This window comes from Carassius carassius, chromosome 39 (genome assembly GCF_963082965.1).
Source record: "Carassius carassius chromosome 39, fCarCar2.1, whole genome shotgun sequence".
Lineage (NCBI taxonomy): Eukaryota > Metazoa > Chordata > Actinopteri > Cypriniformes > Cyprinidae > Carassius > Carassius carassius.
Window position 1 is genome coordinate 27,998,223 of NC_081793.1, and position 14,421 is coordinate 28,012,643.

The 14,421-nt window shown below is 35.7% G+C and overlaps 1 protein-coding gene across 1 annotated transcript in view; it reads right to left on the bottom strand.

Moving 5' to 3' along the window:
• The window catches only part of LOC132121714 (alpha-tectorin-like), a 67,317-nt gene that overhangs the window by 37,915 nt on the left and 14,981 nt on the right, over positions 1-14,421 (bottom strand). Inside the window, 3 exon segments of the mRNA XM_059531435.1 lie at positions 3,621-3,813; positions 3,815-4,002; positions 6,697-6,792. Of these exon segments, the coding sequence (XP_059387418.1) occupies positions 3,621-3,813; positions 3,815-4,002; positions 6,697-6,792 (477 nt within the window).

Below are 14,421 nucleotides of genomic sequence, written 5' to 3' on the forward strand. Positions count from 1 at the left end.
AAGGATTGTGTCTAGTAATGATATGGAGAAGAGAGTGCTCAGGATGGATATTAGCAGACTGACTATAGATAGCGGGAGATGAAAGATAAAAAAAAGAGGAACAAAACATTAAAAAGAAGAATTACAATCAGGCAAGAGATGTGAGCCACGTAAATATTGGAACAGGTTTCCAGTGGTGGAGAAACTCAAGTGAAAGTGACATGACACACAGCCAAGTTTGGTAACCCATATTCAGAATTAGTGCTTTGCATTTATCCCATCCAAAGTGCACAGACACGCACACACCTGGAGCAGTGCGCAGCCTGCCATTGTCCCTGGCAGGGTTGTGAACAAACGTGTGGAGTGGAGTTATCGAAATAGGGGCGAGATCCTTTTGGGGTATGAGCATGTTTGTTTTGGTGCTTTCAAATATAAACATAATTTGGCAAAAATTGCTTGCTGCATCTTTATTATGGAACTAGACAATATACTTGTAAAATGTAAAACATTTTATGGAAATAAACTAAAAAAGGGTCAGGAAACTCATCAGAGGAGCAAGTAACAGCATCAGAGAAGCACACAGATGAGAAGCCTCAGATGCCTTCACTTGCTCTGGGATCCACTTATCTGTGAACAGGGAATATAATGCAGTGAAATGTATTTATGAAATAAATTATTAACCTTAATTTACAAATAATTAAGATAAATGAAATGTTCACCTGTGTTGCCTTCAGACAACATCAGAGGACCCAGGGATATGGAAGCACTGTCAAGGAAGTCCAGAGACCTGCGCTCTCTCCAGTGGTGTTCAGAGTTACAGTCCTAAAAGAGAAAAAAGAAGAACAGCCACAGAAAACATGAAACAGTAGCGCACAAAGTGTCCAGCTGAGGGTGGCCAAAACAAGTAGTTTAACCTCAGCACCATAAACATTAAAGGTGAAGATTGTCTGATGCTATTTAGTGTTTGATCAACTTTTAAACTCACCGTTGAGCAGCGATTGCTTGACAGAAGGCACAGGTGAACAGCGCAGTGCAGGTAAAGTTTAGTGGAGTTTGCAGTGAAGATGAACATCCTGAAGGAGAAACGGCTGGATGTCGAGACGCCGTTCTGCAGCAGCTCCACTGTGTCATCAATTGGGTTGGGACACCTGAGAATTTTAACAATGACAATTAACAAATCAAATCAAAATCAAAGTTTCACAGGTAATCCTAAAACAGCACAGCTTTACTCTGTGAGGATGAGATCCCAGCGGAGACTGTAATCAGGATCATTCACAGGTGTAGCCCAACACGTGTCCATCACCAGAGCAAACTGACGGCTGTCAACCCCCTCGACACGAACTTCCACATTCATCTTCTGGTCCAGCTCTGCATCCACTCTACCAGTGAAGGGCCGAGTAAACTCATCATCCTCATATGGAATCATCCGAACCTGATATCTGCCTTCTCCAGCGGGAAGAGTCTTGTGCACAATGCTGTTGAAATAATAGACAGATCAGTTTTAAAATTACTGTTTTAAGGGTAAAATATATATTCTTGATTTAAAAAATATTATCCTATTAACTTTTTTTTTTACATTAATTTTTCTGCTTAAAAGATTTATTCACACAAAAACCTTCATCATATTTCAAAGAAAATTTTGACACCTAAAATATTCTCTTTGGCATGTTCATGAGAGTTCAATAGAAAAGAAATGATGTCCTAATTGGAAGCAATTTGTTCATCTGATCTTATTCTCAAAATTATTCATTCATATAGACCACTTTTATAATGCATCTGAGGTGCTTTCTTACAAGTCCTCAAGATGATTAACTGCATTGAAAAGTGTGACCATCAAAATTCCACAGAATAAATAAAGACATGAGAACTAGAACAACATGATGAGAAAAATTCAATTTTGGTGAACTTCTCCTTTAATAGAATAGTACAGCTAAAATGTGTATTTGATTCGCACCTCTCCAGTGGATTGATTTCCACATTCATGGAAAGTGTTTGTGTTTGAGGATAAGCACAGCTGAAAGAAAGCTTGAGGATTTTCTCTCTGCTGATGAGACCTTCTGACCTCGGTGTCCCCAGAATACAGTTACTGTAGATGAAGTGGGTGCCGTTGGCCTGTGGGCAAAATTTATAAATGCAATCAAGTGAAATAATGCTGGGTTACATAATAATGGTGGATAATGCGGGCACAATTTTCTTTTTTTTCTTTTTTTGCCCAGGTCATGTACACCCTTCCCCACTGAATATTTTTGAGACTCTGATTAGTCTATAGGGTGGTCTGTTTGGGCCCTCCAAAGAATCAATCTGTAACAAAAGAAAAGGCCCAATCAATCCACTCTAGAGACTTCACAGAGTCTCAAGTCTCTGAGAGACTCAGCTGATGCTCAAATCTAACTCTTCTGGTTCTGTGATGCACTACACATATTTGGGATGGCTATTTGCATTGATTTTACATAGTACTGTAAGTCCTACCAGAAGATTTGTACCACAGATGTGTTCATCATTATCAAAATGGAATTCCACTCTGCCATTCCGGACTGTTCCTCTGCAGCTGGGATCATTGAGGTGTAAGACGTCAGCTGGAAAACCAGCCTCAAAGAGCTGACAGCGAGACACAGACATGGAGCCAGAGCTGCTTTCACAGCTTTCTGAGAAATCTGAGAGAAAAAGTTAAGGTAATTATTGACTGGAAAACACTGTATTTTTTTACATTTAGTTGTGGACTGATACCAACCGAAAGAGTCATGATGTTGTTGTTGTCTGTGCTGGTCCTTTTTACACAAACATCCGTAAACACCATTTTTCATCCCGCACCTTTCATCATCAGAGCAGTTGAGTTCAGAACAGGGATTCCCATTAACTAGGAGAAGAAGTTGTTTTGTAAAATAGCATCAATTAAGTGCAAAAAATGTAAATTTAAACATAAGCACTGCTTAGTAACCCACAAGTCATAATCAACCAATTCTCAGCTTTACATTTTACTCCACCAACAGAAAGAAATGTTATTAGAACTGAGTGTTGCAGAGAAAAGCTGTTACATTTCCATATATACTTCTACTAAACATTCTGGACCCTCGACTGATTATTGCTCTTGGTCTCATTTTAAGATATTTTATAATGAATTAAATGAATCTTTTTCCCTTTTTAATATTAATAATATTAGTCCAGGTGTTTGGCATAGTGGATACTAAAAAAATCACACTTGCACCTTCTGCACCCTACAGTACATTTAGTGTAACTACAAACATTTCTTTAGCAATTTGTTAAAAGGTTTTATCAATCACACACAGTGCCTCCTTTTCTAAGTAGTCATAGAATCTTGGACTCATCACTCCAACTATCAGCAGCAGATCCTGACTTGAGTTCACATGGTGATCTGTGTTAAATTCTTTTAAAAGTGTCATAACATATAACATGGATCTGATCTGCTCATATAAAACAATAATCCTCCAGATTGTTATACAACACATTGTATTACCAGGCAGTGTAGTTTCAGCTGAAGTTTCTATTGTTGTGGTAGTCTCTGGCATTACCGTAGTAGAGGTAATGTTTATGTTCCTTGCATCTGAAAAAAAAAAAAAGAATATTACATGAAAACAATAATCTCTTACAAAAACTGAGAGAACATGTGTATATATATTTACCTGCACAGTATGCCAAATTGCATGTAGTTGGACTCACAAACTCATAGACATAATACCCTCCTGGACAGGCTTTGACTTTAATGGGATTGGATTGGACATAGCAGCAGTTATTGTCCCAGTGACCGCAGACATCTCGAGTGACCACTCCATCCTCAACTGTTGGATGTCCTCCGTTCAGCCACAGTGGAGCATACAGTGCCACAACTATACTCCTCAACACATGTGTCTGGCATCTGAACGCTCTGACCCTGAATGAAGAGACGGTACCAGCCGCTCCAGCTGACCCAATAGTCACACATTATTTGAGAGGAATGTTGATTGTTGGTGGATCTCCACAGGTCATCCAGGACATTGTAGTTGTAGCAGGGGTCAACAGGGGGAGCTGGTGTTAAAAAATATTAGAAAAATACATTTTGCTGACTGAATGAATATCATTTACTTTTTCATTGGAAACTTACACAACTCGTATTTACTGCTCCAAAAATTGTAAGTTGGGAAGCAAAATGACCTATACAGGAGATGTATGAGGTATTTTATTGTATGTCATGTACTATCCTATGTGAGTTTAATGTTTAATGTCCACAATGAATTTACCTGAAACGGGAGATCGTTTATTTATTTATTATCGTTTATCGATTATTTAGCTAAGTATTTAAAATGTCGATTAAATGTACATAAAAGAGTCTTTAGACAGCTGCTGCCCTTTCCTTTCCATTAATATTGTGTAGTCATGTGAGCAATATTGCTTATGTCTATGTGATTTTTAATCATATTTTCTGGAAAGGTTCATTTAGCTATAAATTTACTACATTTTAATAATGAAAATATGTGCAAAAAGATACTCATGAGCAATTTTCCCTCTAAGCTCTGCGTGTGTGCAGCTGCGCACTTCTCACATTGTGGCATGAGCTGAGAAAGCATTTGATTGAATTCTAGTGAATGCAAAATAATAGCAGTGCTCAGGCATATCGCTATAGAGTTGGTGTCGTTATAGAGATAGAACCAGTTGAATACGGTTTACGACATTTTTTGATCTAAACTGCTCACCTATATACATAGTACATACACTGTCGTTCAAAATACACACATACAAACCAGTGTCTCGCTCTTCCTGCATGATGGGCCAAAGTAGTTGCCTTCTGAATTAAAATTTCCTAACAATTTTTTCACCCCCATGTCATCCAAGATGTACATATTTCTTTCTTCGGACGAAAAGAAATTAAGTTTTTGAGGAAAACATTCCAGGGTTTTTCTCTATATAGTGGACTTCAGTGGGGTTCACTGGGTGGAAGATCCAAATGGCTGATTCAGTGCAGCTTCAAAGCTTTCTACACAATCCCAGATGAGGAATAAGAAATATATATATATATATATATACTTTTTAACCTCAAAGGCTCCTTTTGTCTAGCTCTGCATTAACTCTGCGCATTCCGGTTGATGAGAGTTAGGGTATATTGAAAAACTCCCATCTCATTTTCTCCTCCAACTTAAAAATCATTCTAAATCATTCTACATTACTGTACATCTACACTTTTTTTATTATTATTATTGTAAAGGATTTTTGAACTTCTTTGCATGTTCACTTTTAAACAATGGGTCGGTACTTCTAAACAGTGTTGGGGGTAATGCATTACAAGTAATGCAAGTTACGTAATCAGATTACTTTTTTCAAGTAACTAGTAAAGTAACGCATTACTTTTTAATTTACAAGAAAATATCTGAGTTACTTTTTCAAAAAAGTAATGCCAGTTACTTTGTATTCCCATTTTTTGACTGACAAGCCTCCTGTTCCCATATTGGGAGAAATCGGAAGTATGGAGGCGTTGTGTGCGCTGTGTGAACATGATGTTACTGTAGTTCTAGACTAAATGTGTGCAAAACAAAACAGATTTAGTATTCATCAAAATTAATCAAAACAGTGAAATGCAAACTCAGAATATGACGCAAACCTGCAATAACTAAATATATTAAATAACACAAATGTATCTATTCCCATTTTATTAACAGTGTCTTTGCTGCTGACCTTTAATGATCCAGTTCAACCACACTAATAATTAAAAAATGACTTTAGATAAACTAACAATTGTGCTTCATTGTTTTTTTTTTTTATTGCTGAAGAGTTTTGAACCTTCTTCTCCTGTGTTCTACTGTACAGACGTGAATTTATTTTTCCTTCAGCCTGAGGTTTATTCATTACACTTTTTGGTGTGAAAGGGCTTTTATATTTGATATAAATAGAACTTCTTATATTAAAAACAACCAAGCCCTGCTCATATTTAAAAAGTAATGTTTTCCTCAAAAAACTTAATATCTTTGTGACAGAAGAAAGAACTACATGGACATCTTGGATGTAAGTGGGAGTAAGTAAATTATGAAGAAATTTAAATTCTTAAGTGAACTAATCTGTTAATGGTCGCGGACGAAATATCTCAACACCATGAGCCAATGCAAACAAATGACATGTGAAATAAAACATCATCATGTTTTACAGAAGAGTGGCTTGCTTAAATGGTGGAAATAGTGGATGATGAGCCCAGAACGGTAAATAATCTCAGACATTTAGAGTCACACACAGCTGTAGTAATGTGCAAATTCTACTACTCTAAACTCTAAATGTGTGTTCCCTGGGATTTGAATCCACAATCTTTTGTAGTGCTAACACAATGCTCTACCACCGAGCCACAGGAATTGAATTGAACAATTCTTTATTCCCTGGGAATAAAGAATTGAACTGCTCTGCTTTAGATTTATTTTTTATTATTATTATTTTTTATTTTTTTTAATAGAGCTTATGTTCTGGTAACAGCATTCTCATGTAACAACAAATTCCCATGTAACCTTAAATGTGCATTAAGTTTCATCAAGGGTCATATCAAATAAAAGTAGCACATTACAGTTAAAAGTTACACACTTTTTATGTGTGTGTGTGCTGTATAAAGAACATAAAAGTACTTGGTATAAAGAATGTCTTTGCTCAGGTGGCTGAAATGTCCTGAAGTTTTGCTCAGCAAGGACAAAAAAATTAGAGGGAACATTGCTGATGAGGTTTTATAAAGGAGTCAAGACAATACTTTACCAGTGGTTGTGATTGGTGGAGTAATGGATTCTATGGGTGGGATTCTCTCTGTTGTTGTAGATACTGATGGGGTGGACTGGTTTGAGGCTTCTGGTACTAAGAACATTTTTTATATTAATATCAATCAATTTTAAACAAAACCTAGGAATATAAATGTCTATTGACTATAACATATGAGTAAATACTTACCTACACAGAAAGCTGAACAAAACATTGGCTTGACAAACTCATAAACATAGTAATTTCCAGGACAGGCTTTGACTCTTATAGGGTGGGATGTGTAACCACAGCAACCACTCCATGTGGAAGCACAGACCTGACGGATGACCACTCCATCTTCCAGGTCTGGGTGAGAGTCATTGAGCCACAGTGGGTATTGCGTCCCACACATGCCTTGATTAACACATGATTCTGGCATCTGAGTATTCTGACCATTGTAGAACATCCTGTACCAGCCATTCCACTCCACATTATAATCACACATGTTATGGTTGTAATTGTAAGGGTTACTTGTGGCTCTCCAAGGCTCATCCAGACTGCTGTAGCTATAGCAGGGATCCACACTTGGGGTGGTGAAAGGTACTGTTAAAAAAAATAAGTATTACATACTGCATATTATAACTATTCAAGTTAATAATATGAAAACCTCTATATAAGTAATAATTAAAAATAATGAATGGACATACCTGCACAATATACAGGAGCTGGAATTGAAATAGTTGGTCTGGTAAATTTGTAGACATAATAATCTCCAGGACAAGCTTTGACTTGGATTGGTTCAGATCTGTAGTGACTGCACTGATCATAATAAGAACCATAAATTTCACGAGTAACAACTCCATCTTCTGGTCGAGGATGAGAGCCACCAAGCCACAGAGAACTAAAACCTCCACATGACATGTAATAAAAACACCACTCAGGCATCTGAGCACTTGATCCATCTATGAAGAGTCGATACCAGCCGTCCCATTCTACACGAGTGTCATCGTGATCAGAGATGTATCCATACGTAGACCAGTAATTGAGTGTGCTTCTCCAGTAGTTGTTGAGTACATTGTAGCTTTCACACGGGTCATTATCTGTTATTGAGATATCAAAACAAGCAAGTTACTGTATATTTCAATGAGGAAGTGCAAATCTTAACCATTAAATATAGTAAACGTCATGAGACTCATAATTCATTCATGTCATGACAGTGTAATAGTGAAGCTACAAGTTTATGCATAAAAGATGCCACTTTCATTGCAAAATAAGATTTAGATTAGGGAACATGTTCTGTATTAACTTAACTATGAGTTTTCCCTCAATAAACTCCTAATTGCTTCTTACTGATAGTGAGTAGGAGACCTGTTTAGTTGTTGTAGTAGTTATGTTAAGGTATAGGGTAGGGTTAAGGGGTCTAGAAAATGGTCATGCCTTACTAACAAACAGCCAATATGCTAGTAATATGCATGCTAATAACCAACTAGTTAATAGTGTTCATGTATAGTGTTAAAAACTCAAGTGTTACCATAAATACATTTTTTAAATAAAATATTTTATATAACTTACTCAAGGTGATGCTGGTTCCAGTGACTGTATCTGGGCTTACTGTAGAAGCCACCTGTGAAATAGTGCTGACATCTACAAAGACATGTCAAGATATGACTGAGATCATTTAAAAAGTTAGAAAAGACTTTGTAAAGTGTTAAAAAGGAAGGTACCTGTGCAGTATCCTGAACACCCAAATTGTGGGTTCACAAATTCATAGACATAGTAATTTCCTGGACACGCTTTCACTCTGATGGGTTTTGTGTTGTAATCACAGCAGCCACTCCAATAATGACCACAGACCTCTCTGGTCACCACTCCATCCTCTATCTGAGGGTGAGGACCATTGAGCCACAGATTGATGTGTACATTACAGCTGTATGAACTAACACAGGTCTCTGACATCTGGATGTTCATTCCATAGTAGAAAAGCCGGTACCAGCCATTCCAGGAGAAACGTTCATCACAAACGTTATCTCCACTTGCATTGTTGGCTCTCCAGGGACGATCCAGAGACTCATAGTTGTAGCAGGGATCACTGCTGATGCTACTGAAAGCAACTGTCATGGAGTTCGGAAAAGTACTGTTAAAATACTATATTTACTGTACATTGAAGGCAATTTAGAGTATTACATTGCAAAACATAATGACATTATTTCATGAGGACGGGTCAATTATGATATTCATTATGAAGTAACTTTATAATTTTAATATAAATAACATGGCAAGACACGCTGACAGTTGAAACTTTGAGTAATTGTGTTACAACTAACATGACAGCTACAGTTAGTGAAGTGCAATGAGAGGGTGGGGAGAATTACAAAGAAGCCTACAGAATGTTTAATGAATGCACTCCACTGTTTCTAAATGGCTAAACCATGTTTAACTGTTAAAACATGTTTAATTTACTCTTGATGCTGGGATTTAAAAAAAAAAAAAAAAAAAAACACAAAAGAGAGTTTCACCTGCACAGTATGTAGCAGGTCCAGGGGCTGATATGATGGGTTTGACAAATTTATAGACATAATAATCTCCTGGACAGGCTTTGACTTGGATAGATGTGGAATTGTAGGCTCCACACCGATTGGAATACCCCCACCCCACATAAGTTCCCAAAACTTCACGGGTCACCACTCCATCCTCAGGTATTGGATGAGATCCACCGAGATACAGTCCAGTTTCACCACCACATCCCGCATAAGTCACACACCACTCAGACATCTGTGCACTTTCGCCATTCAGATACAGCCGATACCAGCCACTCCATTCAACAAGAGTGTCATCATGTCCATAGCTTTGGCCTTGCCGTATGTCTCTCCAGTATTCATCAAGTATGTTATAATCATAGCAGGGATCAGAGCTGATAGTTGTAGATTCTGAGAGAATAATGAGTCAATGACATAAAAAAAGGACAACCCTGTGATGATACATACTCACTATGTGACAAACAGTCTTTATGACAAGAAGCGATATTGGCATAGTACACGATGGAGGGATTATATAAAACTAACTGCAACTTCAAGAAATGTGTTAGTTTATTTATATATATTAGTTAGTTTATTTATTATACATATATATGACACCTTAAAAAAATGCAAATGTATTGTTTATGGTGTGTTCAGATATATATAATTCGTAACAACATTTTTTTTTTTTCTTAAAAATGTGATTACAGGTGCATCTCAACAAATTACAATGTCGTGAAAAAGTTCATTTATTTCAGTAATTCAAATCAAATTGAACTGAAATTTATGTGCATAAATGCAATGCACACTGACTAAAGTAGTTTTAGTCTTTGGTTCTCTTAATTGTGATGATTTTGGCTCACATTTAACAAAAACCCACCAATTCAACAAATTAGAATACTTCATTGTAACGAGTGGGGCGGGGAGTGGTCTGGTGAGTTTGCTGGCCAGTCAAGCACACCAACACCATGGTCATTTAACCAACTTTTGGTGCTTTTGGCAGTGTGGGCAGGTGCCAAATCCAGCTGGAAAATGAAATCAGCATCTTCAAAAAGCTGGTCAGCAGAAGGAAGCATGAAGTGCTTCAAAATTTCTTGGTAAACGGGTGCAGTGACTTTGGTTTTCAAAAAACGCATTGGACCAAAACCAGAAGATGACATTGCACCCCAAATCATCTCAGACTGTGGAAACTTAACACTGGACTTCAAGCAACTTGGGCTATGAGCTTCTCCACTCTTCCTCCAGACTCTAGGACCTTGATTTCCAAATGAAATACAAAACTTGCTCTCATCTGAAAAAGAGGACTTTGGACCACTGAGCAACAGTCCAGTTCCTCTCCTTAGCCCAGGTAAGACCCCTCTGATGTTGTCTGTGGTTCAGGAGTGGCTTAACAAGAGGAATACAACAACTGTAGCCAAATTCTTTGACACGTCTATGTGTGGTGGCTCTTGATGCCTTGACCCCAGCCTCAGTCCATTCCTTGTGAAGGGTGTCAATGATTGTCTTCTAGACAACTGTCAGATCAGCAGTCTTCCCCATGATTGTGTAGCCTAGTGAAGCCTTTGAAGGCTCAGGAAACCTTTGCAGGTGTTTTGATTAGCTGATTGGCATCTCACCATATTCAATTTTTCTTTTAGATTTGTTGTTGAATTGTTGATTTTTTGTTAAATGTGAGCCAAAATCATCACACTTAAAATAGCCAAAGAGTTAAACCACTTCAGTCTGTGTGCACTGAATCTATTTACAATTTGAGTTAAACTACTGAAATAAATGAACTTTTCCACGACATTCTAATTTACTAAGATGTAAATGTATAGCTATCATGTCTACTATGATTCACTCTGTTTTCAGGTCCTGCTGTTCCTGCTCTGTCCAGCAGGTGAAGTCTGGTGTTACTGTTCTGCTATCAATCATGAATCATCTCACCTGTTACTCCACCCACTTCACCTGTTCATCATTACCACTTCACTATCTGCATGCATATAAAGCTGCTTTCAAGGACTTCAACTCATTTCTAAAAAAAAAAAAAAAAAAGTATGAAAAAAAACCTGGGATTTGAGTTTGTATCCTAGTTCACTCTGAGCCATCTTGATATATACTGTAGTACTTTAATAAAAATTAAATATAGACATAAATCAACAAATTAGTGGCATCTGTATCTTGGCAAATATTAAATTTTTCGATATCATGAATAATGGAAGACTATTCCAATTCTATATTGTAACACATATTAACATACACGGTATGCTGTATAAATTATCAATTACTACAGAAAGTCACAGATGTGAATCTAAATTATGGGAAATAAGTGTAGAATTGGGATATACTATTGTCGTATGAGCCTGTAAATCTTTTTTCTGTAAAACTTTTTCGACATGAAGATATTTTTTTGTCTAAAACACATGAATATTTATTTATTAAATCATTTATTATTTAATTAATCCATATATGTGTGTGTGTGTGTGTGTGTGTGTGTGTGTGTGTGAGAGAGAGAGAGAGAGAGAGAGTGTATACACACTCACATTCAGTATAACTAATTATTCTCAAAATGCCTTAAATTAGCATGGTTAAGTAAAAAACACAGTTATTATTACAATTATGAATATGTTAATCACTGAAGGTCTTTTGAATCTACATACATGAATAAAATAAAATGGACCTGACACAAAACAAGCAAGTGTTTGGAATTTGTGCACTTTTTGAATACAATAATAGTAGTTTTTTTTTTCACAGAATTAAACATTTTATGCTTCTTTTATTTTTATATTTGTAAAGGACAGCAAAGGATTGGAAAAAAGTGATGTAATAAGGTAAAACATTATTGTACCTGTAGATTGTCCATTGATTATTTCACCTGTTAAATACACAATATCGACATAATGAATTCATATTAAGAAAGATTAGTGCACATACTAACAGTATTATTTTAATACACATGACAGATTGTGAAACCCTTACCATTAATCAGCAGCAGAAGTGACACACACAGAGAGATCAGAAACCTCATTATGACGGACGACACATGCACCTGCATACAAATATACAACACACACACACACACACACACACACACACACAAAACATTTGGTTATATTTATTTGGTTATATTTAATTGATTAATTAATTTATTTAGTCTGTGGGGGTGGTGTATTGTGCAGATAAGTAAAAACTACTTAAATCATAATGTTCATAAATATTTACATAAAAGTAACATTTTGTGAAATAATTTTAATCAGTCAAAAGCCAATGATCTTGTTATTAGAGCCCAATGTGATGAAAAGAAGAGAAATAACTTTACCTGAGTTCAAATGCTGCTGCAGAGCAAACTCAGCTGAATACAGTGATGATGATCTGCACAATCTCACACTTACCAGTGCCTTTATTAATAACGTTGGGTGGATAATTACTGGAACCAGAAGAAATTTTGCAATGTCGTAAACCAGTTTTTCTTGTAATGTGAAGATTTGATATTTGAACTGATCGTTTCCTTGTGTGCAGCTGCATTTCAAAAAAAATGTGAATGTAGATGGAATGATGACAAGTTTGATTTGATAAGTAGCTGTACTTTAACATGTGACAGGAAATATTAATGCCTATTAGTTTAATAATGTGTTAGTTAATTATGTTTGTAAATCATTTATGTTAATGTTGTTTGATAATGTTTACATTTAATTAATTAAAGACCACTGGAGGGATGCTGGCAAGGGCTGTAAGATGGAGATTTTTAGATGTGCAAACTAACAAAATTATAAAACAAATACAGAAATACATACTTTAATGCAACTCAAACAACTCAAAGCTAAATCCTAAAGTAAATGTAAAAATAAAAGTAAATGGGAAACAGCATGCAAGGTAAATAGCAGGTTAAAATGAGGAAAAGTAGGAATGGTATTTAATATTTTGATACAGAAAATAAATGGGAAAAAATTTAAGGAAAAGAAACAAATATTCATGGATGTTGATTTATAAATACAGCATAAATTAAACATAAGCTGGCAAAACATGCAAATTTTTAGTTAATCATTTAATTTGAAGAAAAAGAATTCAGTCTGTTCTTGGGCAATTGAAGGAAGTGAACAATATATTCACAGGTTTATCGGAGGTGTATTATTAAGGAACATCTACACTCCTCCAGTGCACATTTTAGCTCATCATCCAAAAACCCACATTTAAAAAACAATGTGACAAACATTAATGTGTCATGACAGTAATGTCTCCTCTGTAAATGTACAGACAAATACAAATATATATCACATTGTTTTTTAAATGTGGGCTTTTGAATAATGAGCTAAAATGTGCAATGAAGGAATGTAGACTTTCACCTGTAGAATGTAGACTTTCACCTCCAATGAGCAGTAAAAGTTGCAGATCACTATAAATTAAACACTTTTTGTCCTGTTCTCAAATGTGTAATGGTTGTTAGAAGTCTTTATTATAACTGTAATATTCAATTTGTTTGTGGGTTTTTTAGCAAAACAAAATCAACAGTGCTATTACAGTATTTATGAATAGATTTTTACTGCTATTACCTCCTAAATACATTTATTCATTTAGCTACATTTTAACTATTTAGCATCAGTTTTATAAAAAGAAAACATAACTAAAAAGCACCTATATTCTCTACAGTACAGTTAAGACTTTATCTGAAGTTTTTACTCTTTTGTTAAGTCAAACTGGATAGTCAGGTTCTTATACAGTTTATACTTTTAGAAAACAAGCAGACAATGACTCTGTAAAGGCAACAAACTGTAGCTGTCAATCACTGAAAATTGATTTTTCCATTAAATTTCAAAAACCAGTTGCTACTTCGTACATCATACATGAATGTTCATCTTAAGCAAGTTGATGACATATAAATGTGAAGTTAAAGAATTTTTGCTAAAGTATATCTGTTACATGAACTGATAAATCATATTACCCTAACCTCATTTTTCTAAAACCTACCAACTGAATATATCAGCTATACTACACCACACCTGGTCAGAATCTCTATTAACCAGCAGGTTAATCCTCAGAGACCAATAGTAACACAATCACTACTTTTATGTGTGTAAACCACATACAAAAGTAACTCATACTTTATGCTTTAGCTCATATATTTATCATGATGAAACGTTTGGCCAAAACATATTTACAAATTAAGTCACACAACCCGGTCATTGATGACTGGCAGCACTGCTGATTTTGTAAGATTTAAAATCTAATCTAAAATATAAATTTGGCAATTTTC